Consider the following 18837-nt stretch of genomic DNA (forward strand, 5'->3'; position numbering starts at 1 on the left):
AATCAATTGACCGTATAAAACTAAGTTCTGATTTTTGTTTGTAAGTTTTCTGCTGGTATGAAATTAGTGTACACTTACTAAATTTATTTTTGTTGATTACTTGGCCATATCATTGTTGATTGTGTTGATAGAAATGCATAGAGAATCTGGAATTTTGAGTGATCACCCATCACCCTGTTTTTTGCAGGAAGTGGGCTTAACCCAAATCATTTGTTTCGAGAATGTTCAATGGGTACGGCACTTCATGCAGCGTGCTCAGGTGGACATCTGTCTGTCGTTCACATCCTTCTGCAAGCTGGTGCACATTTGGATGTTTTGGATCGTGATCAGAATACTCCACTTATGCTGGCAGCAGTGTCAAACCACAATGATCTCGTGAAATATTTAGTAAAAGCGGGCGCAAATGTAATTCTTAAGGTGAGAATGCAACTTGCAGTTATTGCGTAATTGTTGTGACACAGCATTACATTTTTGTTCTTCTGAGGAGCCCAAATGCATTCATATTGTACTTTTTGAATTCTTTAATTGTGCCAGATTCAGTACAGTGACATACTATTTAAGTTTTGTTTGAGGTAACAGTAATTTGAGTGCTAGTGTGAGAGAAACCTTTGAAAGAGAAGAAAATTAACACTGAAATAGTGGGACAGTGGATGAAAATTAAGTAAAGGGAAGTCTTAAACTGAGAAACATTAAATATACATTGAGACTGGGTAATTTAAAAAAATCTAATCAAAGGTAAAATCTGATGTTTAATGTTAATATTTAAAAATAAACTTCTGTCTTCTAGGACATATAATTACTTGAAAAATATGGCAGTGTAAGAGTTAAAAATGGGTTGAGAGATGTGATGAACACACAATGTAGGCTTCTTATTATATGCGGTATAAAGAGATTATAGAAACTAGTTGTTTTGTTCTAGTAGAATGTTGCCATTTAAATGTAGTTTTTGTGTTGCTGGACAAACTTAACTTCCTTAGGGTGGTGATGGAATGACAGCACTTCACCTTGCTGCTAAGGCTGGCAACATTGAGACTTGTCAGTTTCTTCTTGCTGTAGCCAATACACCTAGGTCATTTATTGATATTGTTGATGATGGAGGCTGGACTCCACTTGTATGGGCGGCCGAGCACTGTCATGTTGATGTTACGAGGTAAGCTCTCATTTTATTACAAAAGGTATGTACTTGGTATTGAAAATTACATATTGCATCATTGGGTAGCTTGTCACATAACACAAATTAAATGTGATTTGTGTTCTTTCATTATTTCTTTTATGTTATGCAACATATCAGTCATTGCACAGTCAGTTTTGGATTAGAGAACCAAACATTTCTGTTTCTCTGAATACTGGAGTTTGGCACTGCTAACACAGAATCTGTCATTGGTTGCTATTTTAATTGCCATTTTAATTGCACTGATTTCTCTAAGGTCCATTTTGCATCTCCAGTCTCTGTGTTGGTTTTCTATAAAGTCCCCTGGCTTAAATTCTGCTGGTATTTATTTCTCCCATCTGTATTATATGCAGATCATCTGTAATAGTCCTTGTTTAATTTCCATTATAGTGTTTTTTAGAGGAAAGTGTCTCTGGTTGGCTGCAGGTACAATAGGTTTTGTAAATGTGAGAAACTTTCTAACATCTCCGTTTAGATAATGCTAAAGATATCAAGAATATTGATTTTTCTTTGTTATTTTAATATAACTGTTTTAACAAAGAATAAATATTGGCTTTGCTGCATTTGTATTTTTTAAATCACAGTGACATATTTTTTGTAGACATGTTCAGATGTTGAAGGTTTGTTTTTCAACCGTTTCTGTATATTAGGTGGCTTAACAGAGCAGGCACATGACAAGGACAAGAGAAATTTTATCAATAATTTCCAACATCCTTTGAATGACAAACATCATGTACATGCCTGAATTGTAAGGTATTCTCAGAAATTGATTTTTGACTTCAAATGAAGAGGCACCAGTTATTGACTGATTTTCAATTCCAATTGGAGGCTTGAACATTAAATTTTATTAAAATCTTTAAATATAGCACATGAACTTTTTCCATAGTCTGTTGTTTGGGTTTCATGTAATGTAGTCCATATTCTCAAAAATGTATACAAACTGAATAAGGTAGTTTTTCAAAAAGAGTGGTACACACTTTAATTAAATTAATGTTTGACAAGATTGTAATTTTTTATGTCTGTAAGTGCATGGAAACATTAGATGCTCTTCAGACTTTGTGCCATATTTCAGTTAACTTTAAGGTTATTGCTGAGCTAAAAAGTTTTTTGTTTTGTAGGTATTTATTACAGAACCGTGCTGATCCTCTAATTCGAGATGCAGAACAAAACATAGCACTGCATTGGTCAGCCTTCTCAGGTAGTGTGGATATTTCTGATATGTTGCTCAACTATGGCTCTGAAGTCAACAGCACCAATGTTCATGGTGACACACCACTGTAAGTAGCAATGGCCTGTCTTATAATTCTTTCTATATCACACAAAATCCTAAATTCTGAATCACTGTTATTATCAACTTTAACTGTTAGTGGTTAATTCTTGGGGCAGTGCTTTTGTATCACATTTGCTAAGGACATGAAATGGTGAAAGTGACCAGCTGCTGAATTTGTACATTTTGACAGTGTTGTTCTGGGTTGTAATTCCATGCAGACTTGTAGGTAGATATCAACATTAATCTGTATCCAGTGACCTCTTAGGGGCTTTGTCTCTGCTACCTATAATGTACATTAAAACTTGTTTACAGTAGATGGGGTCTCCATTTACTTTACTTTTACCTTTGCCTTTACTTAAGGTCTTATCTTAATGTTAAATTTCTGTGTTCCCAATCATATTTGCTGGCTTTAATGCCTTTATTCAAAATTCTCAGTGTTACGTACAAATTTGTTGATCCTTAAATCAGTATATCACTGAATAATTTTGAATTTTGTTGTGGTTTTTGAAAATATTTAATGTAATTCAGTTTATGTTATAGGAGGATCCATTATATACATTTTATTTCTTTTTTCTGTTAGTAGTTCACATTTTTATTCTTAAATTGCATTGGTTTCCTTTTACTCTAGTCACATTGGAGCTCGGCAGAACATGTACAATTGTGTCCTATTACTTCTGGCACGAGGAGCAAGAGTGGATGTTATTAATAAAGCGGGAGACGGTCCTCTTGAATGCTGCTTGGCTGTAAATAATGATTGTTACATAGCAATTAACCTTAATATCCAACTTAAGGCTATTGTTGCAAATCCAAGAGAGCAGACTGAGCGAATTCTAACAAAGTAAGTGCATTTTATTGTTTGTGATATGATTTTATATAGGTTCTCAGTTAAATGGATTTTATGTGGGAACATGAGTTCAGGTTCTCACAGTGATGGATGTGAAGATGGTTGTCTTCTGAAAATAAAATGACAAAAGCTGAAAACCCTAAGATGTGTTATTTGTTTGTAGTGACATTTCACGTGGGCAGGAACAAAATCCAATCCAATGTGTGAATGTGGAGGATGATGAGGGTGAACCTACTGACTTTGTGTATGTGAGTGAGAATTGTTTTACATCCAACATCAGTGTGGACCGTACCATCACCTCTCTTCAGTCCTGTAAATGCTTAGACATGTGTTCCACTGTGAACTGCCACTGTGGGAACATCAGTCTGCAGTGTTGGTATGATGACCAAGGACGGCTTCTGCCTGACTTCAACTATGCTGGTAAGTATTATTTATATTTTATATAAGATATGCAATTCTTAGACTGCAATATATTTAATAGTGTATCCTTAACATCTTGCTATAAGTGTACAGTATTTTTGCTTATATATAGGTGATGCTTTCCTGTTCTCAAAATTTGGAAGAAATGGAAAGGTAATTTCTTCCACTTTTAAGGTTGTCACATTTTTTCTGTCACTGTATGGCCCTTTAAACCAGTATTTAAACCCCCACTAAATACACACTGTGGCAGTTTTTAAAGACCCTGTAGGAGTATTTTTACATGAAATTTTCAAGTGACTTTTTTAGATATTGCCAGTGAGATTGTTTTGAGTGCTGCAAGAACATACACAGGCTCCTGGCAGGAAGGGTTAATACAGTTCTGAACCAAAATACTTGTAATTACAACTTGTTTACATTGATTTACAGTATTTTTATAATTACATCTTTTGATTATTGTAGATAATAAAAACTTTTTACCATTTGTAATAACAGCAGAGCATGTTTCAGACTTTTATTAAAGTTAATTTAGATTTTCTAATAATTTCAGTTCGTTAACCCACACGCTTGTAATTATGTTGGTCCTCAGCAGGCACAATTCTGCCATCTGTTGCCCATGGTCATCATTTTATTGTGCAGTTATAGGATGGCATAGAATCCCTGTCTTTTTATGATATTGTGTGTGGGCAGAAGGTACAGAAATAGCTTCATAGACACTGGAAAATGTTTTCGTGTATGATCAATTGCCCAACTAATAGTTATTTTATTGACTGAACTATTCCACTTTGCTCTCCCTAGTCAGTGCTGTTGTTACTTAATTACAATTATAGATCCACCAATGCTGTTTGAGTGTAACCAAGGTTGTTCATGTAATCGAGTAACTTGTAATAACCGAGTGGTACAACATGGGTTGACAGCGCGGTTTCAACTATTCCGCACCAAAGTTAAAGGCTGGGGTGTACGAACTCTTCGCCCCATCAGTAAGGGCACGTATGTCTGCGAGTAAGTATCACTTTTATTTATTCTTAATATATTATTATATAAAGACTGTGCGTATTAAGGAAATAATTATTATTATTTTTTGTAACTGGATTTAGAAAGGGATGAAAGGTTTATCTAGAAATGTGATAAAACATGCCAGAATCAGATGAGTCAGCTGACTTGTGTTTAGAAAATGCCATTATAAATCCAAGTACATGATGTCATGAAAGCTTTTAGTAGGAGTTTATTGTTTCCATGGGGTTGTATCATTGCGGCTTGTCCCTTCAGATAATTTGATTTGAAGAGGAATTAAATTCACGGTTTGTATGCGCAAGTAACTTACCATTTATGTTTTCTTCCTTTGTATTCAACATCAATGTTACATAAATGCATTTCTTATGTAACACCATTAATAAAATGTCATTGAAGCAGTTGTTTCTGTTTGGGTAGGTCTCACATTTGTGATTCTGTTAATGAACACCCAAAAATACAGGCATATATACATAAGAATTTGTGTGTGGACTGTAAATGTTAACTGTTTTGTATGCATTTGGTTCATTGTGAATTTTGACAATAATGTTGCCTTTCCAGAAATTGGCATTAAAAGGTTTTTGAACATTTTACGGCTTGCCCAGCCTCCTATCTAATGGGTGCCAGGGTCCTTTCCTGGGGGTAAAGCGCAGCTGGATGTGATGCTGACCTTACCCCTATCTAGTGCCAAGGTTAATAGTGAGTAGGAGCTATGCCTTTCCCCCCCCCAAGCACCTACATGGCATGTAAACGATGAATGCGGGAAAACGATAGATGCGGGAAAGCATTAAAAATTTTTAAAAAACAATGTTTCTCTTTCAAAGTTACTTCTTTTTACCAAAAAAGTCTTTAATGGACAACTGGTTTGTCGAAACTTTACGTTTTAGACCAAACAGAGCACTTTCCACGTTCAAAATGTTTTCCTCGTCACGTTCACTAATATTAAGCGCATAAAAGAACGACTTCACTTTCGCCAATGCAGCGTGCGCTTCGGCAAAGCTTCGGGCTCGCATTCGTCGTCTTCTTCTTCCTCACCACTCCAACCCCCTTTGCGGACAATAACGGGAAGAATGGAAATACTATTACTGCCGAACTCAACGAAACGTAGCTGTAGAAGACCCTGAACCGCTGGAAACGAGATGAACCAGAAGAATGAAAAGTGCCGCCAGCCTTTCCTTTGTACTTGTAATAAAAGCATTTGTGAAGAAATTCACACTGCACATGCCATCTGGCATCGCTGGAACGAAATATGAGTGCACCCAAATTAAAATCGTAAAATTTCTGACAATGGGCACCGCCATTCACTCCAACTATCACCCCTGCACCGCTGACCCCTCATTCCAAAAGAATCTGTGCTGGTTGGGCGACATAACAGGTTACCGCTACTGCGTATTCCAAAAACATTGTGCGTCTTTCGGTAATAATTTATCTCAAAACCCAGCATTTTAAATTCTCAGAAACGATCATTGCGGGAAAATTGTGGGCCGGGACTAAGATTTTTGAACGATCGATGCGATAAAACGATAGTTCGAGGAACGATAAAAGCGGGAAAATGTAACATTATTTTATATGGGATGTATTCGGGACCGAACAAAACGGACGATGCATCCGGGAAAACGATAGTTCCGGGAACGATGGATAGAGGTTTCACTGTATTATTTTCTCAGTTTTGGGGAATTAAGAAGATTTTCTTATGAGGGTGACTGTGCACATAAAATTTGATGCAGCTGAACAAGTTTCATAAAGTTAATCACATTAGCTTTAATGAGAATGCATCAGTGTAATTAATTTTTTGTTCCTGTAGGATGATTTGGACTACTGCTTTGCGTGAAAAACAAAGTTTTAACAAAACTGTTTCTGTGTACAGATCAAAATGAATGTTAATGTTTAGAATCTTCTTAATAGAATTTTTAAGCTTCTTATTCTTTTGAATTATAAAGACTGTCAAGGTTGTCATTTACTTTTCTTTTCAGTCAGTTTAGGGCAGAGTTTGAAAATTTGGATGTTTTTATGTTGATTTCAGGTATATTGGTGAAATCATCTCAGACTGTGAAGCTGATCATAGGGAAGACGATTCATATCTCTTTGATCTAGATAACAGAGTGAGTAACTGTTTAAAAAAATGATACACTTTTCCTCAGCAAATAACATATTTTTCTGGAAGTTATTTTTTTAAATTTATCATTAAGTGATAATATAACAGGGACATATAGATTTCAAGCTGTGGTGTGAACCAGTATATTCACTGTATTTATGAAGTTCTGATGTTATAGTTGAGGGTTGTGGTTGATAAGTGGATGAAAGTCTGTACTGGATCCTAACTTTTGGAATAAGATTGTGGCCCAGAGGTCAGCACCTTGCTTATAGACCACCATTGATGTTGAAATTGGTACATTTATATGTTTGTGTTGCTGGTTTTGGGAGTATGTGTTGCTGTTGCGTAGGGTTTTTTTAATCAGATAACAGTAGGCTATTTGCAGATGTTGAATTCGAAAGAATGTGGATGAAGTTATTTTGGTCTGTCTGTTCTGTCTGTGCATTCAGTCTCGGAATTTGCCTGGTGAGACTGAGAAAAACCTCAATTCAGGTAACTGGTCTGTGGACCTAGATTCAAGTCCAGGATTTCTTAGATGCAAACACGAATATGAACAGGTGTGATCCTGACACTCATTTTGCACACAGTTGTTCTCTGATGGAATTTTTTCATGCAGGCTTGAATCATTTGATGAAAATATTTTAAATATCATCATTGTTCAGTAGTTTTTGCTCCAGTTTATTGGCAAAAAATAACAAAAAATTAACAAACTGAGCAGGAACCTTGGTCCTGGTGATCTCTGGCATGACGAAGTATGTGTAATTTGAGGACACCTTTCAGCGTTTATTATTGTGAAGGAGAGAATTTGTATGCAGGTGTATATTGGTATAATTTAGGTTTGTTCTGTGTTTAGGATGGTGAAACATACTGCATTGATGCAAGGCACTATGGCAATGTGGCACGCTTCATTAATCACATGTGTGTACCAAACCTGCTGCCAGTGCGAGTATTCATTGAACATCAGGATCTCCACTTTCCACGCATTGCCTTCTTTGCAAACCGAGATATTGAAGCCGACGAGGAGCTAGGGTGGGTCAAGATCCCTAAAGGGTTGCATAATTGATCAATTTTACCTTCACAGTTTAAGTTGCTACTGGAGTATTGGTTATTTTACATTGCTGTTTTTGTTGTTATGCTTATGGAAGACAGTAAACAGTATAACTTTCTAGTATTATGTTTAATTGTTTATTGATATGGCCTTTCTCATTCTTGGGGAAAAATACTACTTCCGCAGTTGTTGGTACAGTAATTTTAAAATGTTCTGTTGCTAGTGATTTTAATTTGTTTTGTGACAAACAGTTTGTTGTCTTTTATAATAAGTCTAGTGTAGGTGTATGTATGGGGCACAAGGCTATTAAATGTTTTTGTTAGTGGGCAGAATTTGTTCCTTATGCTTACTGCCTTAAGGCATGGTCAAGAGAAATTGAGTAGAATATTAGTTATTATTAATGGAGTTCAAATGTAAAATAATTTTTGTATGAGATTGCTCATTTGAGGCTACCATTTTACTTACCTTTATGAACATGCCCTTTAATATTTATTTGTTGGGTCAGAAAATGTTTCAGTCAGAATGTGCTGAAACCATTAAAATATTTTTTTTACATATTTTTGTGCTAATATTTTGATCCAGTCCTGAGCAAGTGGCCATTGAAATATGTGTGCTTAATTACTGATAAACTTTCTAATGTTTGAAGTGTTTCAAACTTGTATCTCATGGAGGTTTCAAACTTGTATCTCATGGAGAGACTAAATTTTCTTAGTTTGTTGTTTAAAATGAAGCAAGAAGTTCAGAATTAAAATATTATTCAGATGTTCAGTTTGAAGGCACACACAAGGCAAGGTTTGAATTTGTGATACAGAAGTCGCTCGTTTTCATTCTGGGCTGATGCATCTACAGTACTGTTAAGGGTGTCCTTGTATGCTGTTGCATTACATTCATTGCCTGGTCCCACATACTATTATAGAGGATTGGTTAAATTAATTCATTATCTTGCCATTTGCATTATTTGTAGCATAAAAAATAAAAGAAAGTTGGAATGATAGTGTAGTTGGTTTTGCTGCTGTGCACATACCTCCTATCAGGTATGCCCAAACCTGGAAAGATATTAGTTTGGTCATCTGTCACTGAAGTGACTGGCTACTGGCTGGATGACGAGAATTGTTTTTTCCAGTAGATTCCACCGTATCAGTGACAGGGCTTGGTTAAGTTAGTTGGCCCTGCTGGCTGCAGAGTGACACATGTAACTAGAGGATCCAAATTTAAAGGAAAGTTGACGGTGATGCTCTTAATTTGTAGTGTGTTGTGAAGTTAACAGCATATGTTGAAAATTGTGTACATTTATAAAAATTGACAATTAACTTTATGATTGCACTGAAAGTGATAGATTAAACTTTAGGAGTTATGAATATTGATGATTCTTCATTTTAAAAGAGTATAATTGAAGTTTTGTTGTGCAAACTTGAACTTCTGAAGTGATTATGTTAGTATCTTACATTACATGTTTTGTGTTTAATTGTAATGAATCGTATTTCCAAGACACCTGAACACAGTATAGGCATGATTAGAACATTTTCATCCAATATCATACCTTATGTAATAAGACATAAACAATTCAGATTGCTGTCATACCAAATGCAGTAAAAAATTATTTGTTTAATAAGTTGGATTAGATTATGGAACAAAGGATTAATACATGGTTGTTATACAACTTCCACATTAGGGCATATGCTTGCTTACAAAAAAAAAATGATGATTCATGCCATTCAGTATATGAAAGTGTGATTTGGCAACTCGTGCCTGATCAGGAGATGAACTTAAAATTTTAATAGTTGTGCAATATATCAGAAACTGAATTGGTATGACCTTAAATAATGTATTGGTAATAACTCATATGTTGTAAGTGAGGAATATGAAATTGACTCTTTCTGTGGGAAAAGTGCTGTTGGACTTTCCATACATTGAGGTAAATGATGTGGTTATTGTGGCTGTTTATGTTAGCTTAATTATACCATTTGAGATCAGATGTTTTTGTCCTAGAATATTTAGACGTGTAATGTGACTTTCCATTGAAATATTTAATTTAATTTATTTGTTGTGTAGTTTCTTCCCTTCCCTCTTCATCCAACTTCCATTGTACAAGATGAGTCAGTTTCGATGCCCATATTTCTTTTTTCATGACCTTGGCCTTCCAAGTAGCTATTATCATTAATTTTTTATCTTGTCCAAATTCTGCATTTATTTATCTCCCCCATATGAGTCCCACCCGTCTCTCTTTGATTTTACAATCCGGACAATACTAGACTTAAAATTAAATTACGTTTTCCTGTGCTTTTACCCGCCTCCTTCTGTTCCTCTGTTGTTGTACTGACAGAGTTTGGCATATCCTTTGTATTGATACCACCTTGCCCCCCCCCCCCCCCCCCCCCCCCCCGAGACCTATTATGACATGAACAACTTTAGATATTGACTAAATATTTGTATGCCTTCTAAAGAACTGGCTGTGTTAGGGAAATTAGAGAAGCAATGGAATTTTTTCTGAAGGTATACCTAGTGAAATCAGAGTATGAGAATATAGTAGTTGATTATTTGTTGTATTTCTTGTAAGCATTTCAAGTTTCTTTTGCTTTTGTCATGGTGTTTTCTTTAATTCTGTATGATAAATTAATGCATTATGTTTATTGCCATTGTTTGTAGACCACGTTGATATCTTAAATTATTTTGTGTGCAGTAGCTTCCTCCATTTTTCTATACTTTTGTTAACTCTTTCCATGTTTTGTATTTTATGGTAGCTACGAGTTGATTATAATGAATCTCTTTTGTTTTGGCAACAGAGTTGTTCTTACTCGATAATATTCTTTATTTTAATTCTTTCACTGTATGGATTATAACTTTTAGACATATTCCCTCCTTAGGCTGTGAGTAGACATTTTTGTGGAAAAGGGGCTTACTTGTATTGGATATCAAAAACATGTCTTACTTGTGTTTATTGTGCGTACATGTGTCATTTTTAAGTATCCAACCTCCCAGTCATGGCCTCACCGCTAGTAGTTGAAGCAACATCTGGAAGGCCGGCACTGATAATGACCTTAATAAGGCGAACATGTTGTATTCTGTACATTCCTTACTGCTACATCCATTATTTTTGTCTAATATGCTCATAAGTTAGACCCAGCTCTTACGAGTGATAAAATCAAGGATGTAGAAGTAAATGAAATGTGGAATACAAAAGTGTAATTTAAAAATGTGATAGGAGTCTGTCTGGAAGACTGAGACATACTTGAGAGTATAATATTAAATTGACTGTCAGGAAGATATGTTGCATGCTTGAAAACTGATTTGAAGTGTTTTAGGATAATGTTCACTGTTAGTTTCCTTGTGTGATGATGGAGAATTTTGGAATTATTAACGACGTAAATTTCTTGAACGGCAGATTAACAGCTGCAAAGGGTAGGCTTTATACCATGAAGTTAGTTGGACAGGACCAGCAGTACTGCCTAACCATTATCAAACATGGATCATATCATATGCACTATTTGTCTGTCCTTGCATTTCACTAGCATACTGCTAAGACATTAACCCTGTACTTAAAGTCTGGCTGGCAGCCCATAGATTAGGGACTTAACCCCTATTCCCATATGATAAGATTAATTGTAGAATGTTCATACTGCTTGAGGAAGATATGTATTGCATGAGCTTACTTTTCTGTTGACAGTTATTTATCCTTTGCCAGTTTGAACAAAGAAATTCCCCAGTTATGGTTTTGAAAAGTACCTTTGTGTTATTTAAATACTGTAGTTGGAGGTGATGGTTGCATGCTGCCAGGTGATGTAACGATGACTGCTGAGAACTTGGTTCTGCTCCCCAGTTTTGACTATGGTGAGAAATTCTGGATCATCAAGTGCAAGTCTTTCACCTGTACATGTGGTGCAGAAACGTGCCGATACTCGGAGACAACTATCAAGCAGACGCTGGATAACTACAACAAGCGACTGCTCCAGGATGAACTCCTACTGCAGCAGAGTGAACTGCAGTTGCTTTAAAAGTGCACATCTCCTTCATGTGTGCTGCAGGACTGGCTTCTACTCAGGGAGAACTGTGTGTCTGAATGAGTATGTGAAGTTGCAGGTGAAATAAATTAACTTTATTTATGTTAGACCAGCTTTAGTTGATCGGCTGTCAAAATTTTCTACTCCTTTACTAACATCACAGTAGTATACAAGGCACTGTCACCCCTTATTTTGATTTCTCAGGAAACTGATCACTTTTACTTATTGACTTGTGAAGTACATTTGAAAAGTGTAGAATGGGGATGTTGAACCTTTTCAGTCTTTTAACATTGAACATATATCATGATTTTTTATCAAATGATGTTATTATAATCACTAAAATTTATAGTAAAACAGTCCTTAGTGGCATGTTAATCCATAAAATATGCATGATTGCCAGTTACTGACTCTGAGAGTTGAGTAAATGTCTGTGACGTATGCAGCCTGGGAAGTCGTTCTGGTTTACTAGCTGACCAAAAAATGTTGTGCTTATTCTGAGCTGATGTAAAGTTTATGTAACATTATTACTATTATATAATAATAATTGTAATGATTATTATAATAATAACAAACAGCAAATGAATAATGATATTGTGAAAATTGGAGCAGCAGACAGCAACAAAGTCATGTGAGAAATATCTTTGTACTAAAGACCAATGTTCTCCACTCAGAAATATGACAGTTGCATATGTGCATATCACTTGCTGCTCACGTCATGAGTATTTGTTTAACTTGCATGTACAGTATTTGCCATTGCTGCTGTAGAACACGTAGAACGTGCAGGTGGGAGTGCTTCATTATTTTGAAAATAGATAGAACAGTGCCCCAAAATTAATTTTGGCTGTATTTTAAAAAACAATATGTTTGGTAATACTTTTTTTCTATACAGAATCACAGAAATTTCCTGGACATCAGAAAATAGATTTAATGTTAATATTTCATCATGTATAAGGGTATATAATCATATATCAGACATGAGTTTTCTTAGAATGAGTTTTATTTCTCTGGCCAGGCATGTGTGCAGGGATCTTTAAATTTAAACAGCTACAATTATGGTTTTATGTAATTATATACGTTAAAACGTTTTTTACAGGGCAGAAGAATCATAATTTAAAAGCAAGAAGTTGTAAAAGTTTTCAGAATGTTTAAAAAAATACATTTGCATTTATTTGGTGTATGCCATCTTAACGTTGTATTCTTTGGTCGATAAGAACGTCAGAATACAACTATTAGGACCTTGGTTTTATAAGCATATTTTCATATTGCCATCTTTTTTCTGGAATATATTGCTTGTTCCAAAAGTTTGGAATACTCCATTAAATTATATACAGGGACTTCCTTGTGTTGGTGAATTTCTTAGCATATTGCCATTGGCAAGCAAACTTTCTAGTAAAATATCAAAAGCTCACAAATTAATTTAACCAGCAACAGCAGGTACTAGTTTATATTGAATATACGTTAAGGTCATTATTTAATGTTTCCCTCAGTATAATAGATAAGTACTATACTCAGAAAAATTTTGAGTAGGGAATACTCACTGACATGTTTCAGAAGGGGTGTAGAAAGTGAATACTAATCTTTCAAGGCTAGGTTTGTTTCAGAGATTCTGCACTGCTGAGTTGGGTGTTTGCTGCACTTTTTGAAAAAGTAATATTGATTCCAGACAGGAATTTTAAGGATGATTTACTTTAATTTACAATAAATTTAACAGAGAAACAACTTCTTTTGCATATCTGTAGTCTGTGAAACATTTAAACAGTGCACAGTATAACATTGCAGTCTCATTTTCTGTTCTCTCCAGATTTTAAACCCCATTATCTATACAATAGTAATTTGTTGTTTAAATTAAATCAGATTTTAAAATGATAAAAGTTCAAACTTTTTAAAATGTGTTTGTGTGTATTTATAATATACATTTTTGTAACATGTTTTAGACATTTTATGGACACACAAATGAGTATGTTCTTCTATAAACATGATATAACGAAGTAGGCAACATTATTTATTTTGTAAATCTTCTTGATGTAAATTATATTTTTAACCTGTTTACTAATTAAGTACCTATTGCTTTTGTGTAAACAGTGGAATAATTGTGTGGGGACTTTGATATATATATATAGAGTTGGATTATTTGGCATGTATGCTTGTGACACAGCATGCCCTTTCACCTATGCATTGGTCATCACATTTCCTAGTCCTAACATCGCAGCTGCCAGATATCCTCCTGTATTTGCAGTTTCACGTATCTTGTCTATGATAATTTTTATTCTGTAATGAGTTGTTGCTATGGAAAGGCAGAAGAACAAGGATCATTTATATAATCAGTGCTGCTAAGTTAAATTTTTGTGCTGTTATACATTAGGGATCACAAACTTGCATTTCAAAGACTGCATATAATAGATTCCACATTATTTTTATGCATTACTCGCCACACAAAATTTTGTGCTAGTGCTATATGGATTTGTGGATGGATTAATGTGTTTATCATGAAATTATGTTGCTGTCATTTTGAGTGACCCTTGTCAGTGTGGTCTTCTCATGAAAAAGTTGGAGAATCATACATTAATGTTGGTAATATGACTGAGTTGAAGCAAGTGTTTCAGGTTCAATGAACATTTCCTGCCTTTTCATTATTGGACATGATATTAATATCAGAATCAAATTTAAATGGTTATGTGTAATGGGTGTTGAGGGAAGTATAGTTTTTGAAATACTTTTGATTATTTGATCACTGTGGTGACCTGTGGGGTGGATGGATGAAATGGATATGTTGTTGGCTGGATGTGTGGATAAGTAGATGTTGCTTTCTTGCCTTGTGAAATTTTATATTTTATGAAACCATTAACCCGTTGTAGGATATGAAATTTGTATGGTGGTCAGTCCAAAGATGGCTGTATTCTGGGTTGTGGCACTGTATAGTCTGGTAGAAGATTGCCAGTGTTTCATAGTGGTTTCCATGAAGGAAATTAGTGAGAATGAGAGGTTTTCATAACAGTGTTTATATTCTGGTTGAAATCTTGGAGTTCTAATACTAGTTTTGTAACGCACTTTCAGATTTGCTACTTATTATCATCTTCCACCTTTTCATGCTTCAGATCATGATGTAGTGCAGAGTTGCTCAAAAGTACTGACTGCAAAGGTATTTAATGTTGTCTGCAGTGATGTTCTCATATTTTTTATAATGTGGTAAAGGTGAAATTGCGTAGGTTCTTCAGCAACACACCATGAAGTTTTACTGTTGTTTGGAGGTATAGCTCCGTTTATTCTTAATATTGGCACTAGATGGAAGTAAGTAGCTGGCTTCTTTATCCCTGGGGAAGGATCCTGTGATTGGATGAGAAAGTGGATGGACCCAGAGCCTTCTGGATGTGGTGGTGATAAGGTCCCTGCCCCTGGTGGAACTCAGACCCTCATCATCTAGCCAGCAGTTGGGCAGTAAATTGACAGCTGTCTGGTCCTCTTTTATATTACTGATATTTCAGATGCATGTGCTGCTTCCATCATCAGGGTGCATTGCCATGATGATGGAGACAGCAAACACTACTGAAATGTCTGTTAACTTCTTCCAGACTACACAGCGTAACAATCCAGAACATCCAGAAGACGGCTGTCTTCATATTTACCATGAGAACCTCAGATCTTACTGAGTGTGAGAAAGTTGAATGGATTCCTTGAAAAGTCAATGTGAGAACATTAATCACAATTTAGGATAGCTTGCCTCAGTAATGTTATTTTATATCATTTGGTGTAGAGCAGTGGTATTCAACCTGGGGTACGTGAAATTTAAAAAAAAAATATGATAAACACTGAGTAATGTAATTTATTTAATTATTTTAGATGTAGATTGTGTACTATGTATAACTTGAATTATACACCAACAACTTTGGGGGTACAAGGTTGAAGAGAAATTGTATCTGGGGGTACGCAAACAAAAAAGATTGAATATCACTGGTGTAGAGAGTATGTTGAGACATTGTGAAGAATTACTACCTGTTGAAATTTTTTTGAAGTAATGGATTTTTCTCATGAGACTGTGTGACTAAACTATTTATGCATGCATGACCCGAGTAGAAATAATTATCTATTCCTGCTGTATATTCTGAACAAATATAAAATGGTAAGAAATAAATTAATAAATGCTCATTGTACAGTTATGATCCAAGTATGCGTTACAGATGGTTGTATATTGTTGTTTAACAATTGTATTATTTATGTGAAATGCCAGTTATGGTTTTCGTTATAAGATTTGTTCCAGAGATGCAGTCAGAGAAACTAAATGCCTTTAGACACTGGGAGTCTCAAACACATTTCTTAATACATTTTACAGATGAAAACTGTGACACTAATTTAATGAAAATTTGTCCTTGTATTGATTTTTAGAGGTAACTAGTCTTTATTTAAAGGTAATATTGTTTGTTGTGTTGGGTCACAAAGATCACCGTGTCACTAAACATCACAATATGATTGTTAGCACTCTTGTGCGTTTTGGAGATCTTGATTTTCTTTTCAGAGGCTGGATGTCCTGAATGAGGTTTTTATGCATTTCCACAGTCCCCCCAGTCGAAGTCTGGGATAGAACCTGTATAAACATATTTGAACCATAGAATTGTTTGTGCAAGGCCTTCAGGCCTGCAGTCGCTTTAGAACTGTTCCATTTCGCCCACCCATGAATAAAAATAATTATACACCACTTGACTGTCATCAAGAATTTGTGGATATTTAACCTTAAGTAATATGATACTTCGACACAAAATGACTTCCCCTTTTATTTATAGAGCGCTTGTTCAAGTGACTACACGTTTTGTGAATTGTACGAACTGTTCGATAAGTTGTGAATGAAACTTTGTATTTATTTGTGACAGCATTGGTTACTTCCGGTGATGTCTTTGTGAGGTATTTGCATTACTATGCCTGTATCAGGCAAGCAGAATGATTGTATTTTATCAATTTTAATTTTAATAAGCATGTGGTAGTAAGAAAGTGTGGTGTGTTCACTGATAAAGTTGAATGAAATTCATTTCCCGGCTTCCAGTTGGAACTGCATGACTTACTGTCAAGCACTACGAGGTTTTAAAACTTTGCATACCGTGTAGTGTATTAGAATATAAAATAAGTAAACAAACAACTATTAACACTATGAAGAATACACTATTGCCATACGCGTTTCAACCTCAAGAGATCATCATCAGTGGCATCAAGGGAATTAATTCATTTAATCTAATGGTTTAAACTGGATTTAGAAAATAATTGAGGTGTTTCACAAACGTATTTCAAGTGACACTGCACTAGATGTTGTTATTCACTGGAGTAGAACTATGCACTTAGCTATTGATCCGATGGTTCAGTGGCTGTAGCTGGTCTGCGGTGAGCTGTAATTGCGTCGTCCGTACCTGTGAACCCACGGTTCTGCAGTTCACAGGTATGGACGACACAACTACAGCTCCATACCTGTGAACTGCAGAACCGTGGGTTCACAGGTACGGACGATGCAACTACAGCTCGCCGAAGACCAGCTACGGCCACCAGATAAATAGCATAAGTGCAGAGTCTATTCCTATAAATAACAACATCTAGTGCAGTTTCACTTGAAATACGTTTGTGAAACACCTTATTTATTTTTAAATCCAGTTTGAACCATTTGATTAAATGAATTAATTTCCCTGATGCCACTGATGATGACTTCTTGAGGTTGAAACACGTAAGGCAATAGTGTCTTTTTTATAGTGTTAATAGTTGTTTGTTTGCTATTTTGTATACTAGAAGGTTTTTCCGATAAAAGTCCAGCATCCCTTCACGAAAACCGTAAAACTGATAGCTACTTTCAACTTTATCGATTAGCTTGATGTATTTAACGGAGTTAGTGTTTGTGGTGTTTTCAAGTGAATTGTTGATTGACGAGTGACTTTTATAACATCTGTAAATGTAAGTAAAAGGTAATATATAATTTTAGGAATTTACATTTAATCTTGCTAGAGAGTTTATGATAGTAATTGTGGTGCGCAGGAACATACACAGTTGTATGCTGTTTGTGCAAATATACATGATGCTGTTTTTATTATGTTAAACATTTACTAGAAGTAAGAGAACTCTGAATATAAATTTTCTGGTAGAATTTGTGATTAAAATGTTTACATTAAGCAACATGTTTCCCTGACAGTGCTAAGTAAAGAGAAGCATTTAGAAATTCCACATCACAGAATTTGTTGTTCTCTTTTTCAGCTCATCTCAGTGTGTTATTCACACGCCTCCAATGTTGAAGATTTCTGTCTTCTGGGTTGTTGAGCTGTGTAGTCTGGTCGATGTTAACCAACGTTTCAGAGGTCATACTGCCTCCGTCATCAGGGCGATGACCTCTGGATGATACAATCAGCCACTACAAAGAACCCCTCTATAGCGATAATTATCGCTATAGAGGAGATATAACAGAAAGTTGTTAGGATTATTGACACATTTACGCGACATTTTGTATATTTTAGTGTTACAAATATCTCATTTAACTACTCAGAACGACGTTTTTACTAAGACGAAGTGAAACAAAATCCGCACTCCACAAAACTCTTGTTTGCCAAACAGAACGACAAGGACAACTGAACCAATTTATTGAACATCCCTTGGGGATATTGACTAGACCTGTAGGAAGCAATAAAACCTTCTCTGCCCTTGTACAGGCTGTTTCTGAAGTAAGTTGTCCATTACAATTTTGAAAATTACGAAAATTGAGCGAAATAGCTTGATATGAATATCTTTGAAATGCGAACCTATCATGCAAAATAAATGTCATTTTCGTGTTTAGTAGCTCAAAATTAGTAAAAATTGGTTAGTTTCATCTCCGATATATTTTGGCTGTTGAACAGTGTAATTAATATCTACTACTTGTCAGTATAGCAGAGAAGCTTTCAACACACGCGTGTAATTGAGCAGTAATTTTAAAAGCAAATTTTCTGTCATTCTTGTGTGAGCTTGTTGCGTTGTATTCCATGTTG

At 35.3% G+C, this 18837-nt stretch overlaps 1 protein-coding gene across 6 annotated transcripts in view; it reads left to right on the plus strand.

Moving 5' to 3' along the window:
* The window catches only part of G9a (histone-lysine N-methyltransferase G9a), a 33017-nt gene extending 14964 nt beyond the window's left edge, over nucleotides 1-18053 (plus strand). For 5 of the 6 annotated variants that reach the window (XM_087350412.1, XM_022077985.2, XM_087350417.1 and 2 more), the window contains exons 9-17: nucleotides 188-417; nucleotides 978-1150; nucleotides 2290-2448; nucleotides 3070-3279; nucleotides 3449-3705; nucleotides 4533-4704; nucleotides 6737-6815; nucleotides 7662-7837; nucleotides 11674-18053. In XM_087350412.1, the coding sequence (XP_087206538.1) occupies nucleotides 188-417; nucleotides 978-1150; nucleotides 2290-2448; nucleotides 3070-3279; nucleotides 3449-3705; nucleotides 4533-4704; nucleotides 6737-6815; nucleotides 7662-7837; nucleotides 11674-11848 (1631 nt within the window). In that variant the 3' untranslated portion in view covers nucleotides 11849-18053. Of the gene's footprint in view, nucleotides 1-187; nucleotides 418-977; nucleotides 1151-2289; nucleotides 2449-3069; nucleotides 3280-3448; nucleotides 3706-4532; nucleotides 4705-6736; nucleotides 6816-7661; nucleotides 7838-11603 lie in introns of all 6 variants that reach the window. The other variant, XM_087350430.1, reaches the window with a different exon arrangement.
* The last annotated feature ends 784 nt before the right edge of the window (nucleotides 18054-18837 follow it).

The sequence above is a fragment of the Zootermopsis nevadensis genome, unplaced genomic scaffold (genome assembly GCF_977971745.1).
Source record: "Zootermopsis nevadensis isolate Lab colony 2312 unplaced genomic scaffold, Znev_1.0 Znev_ptg000002l, whole genome shotgun sequence".
Taxonomy (NCBI): Eukaryota; Metazoa; Arthropoda; class Insecta; order Blattodea; family Termopsidae; genus Zootermopsis; species Zootermopsis nevadensis.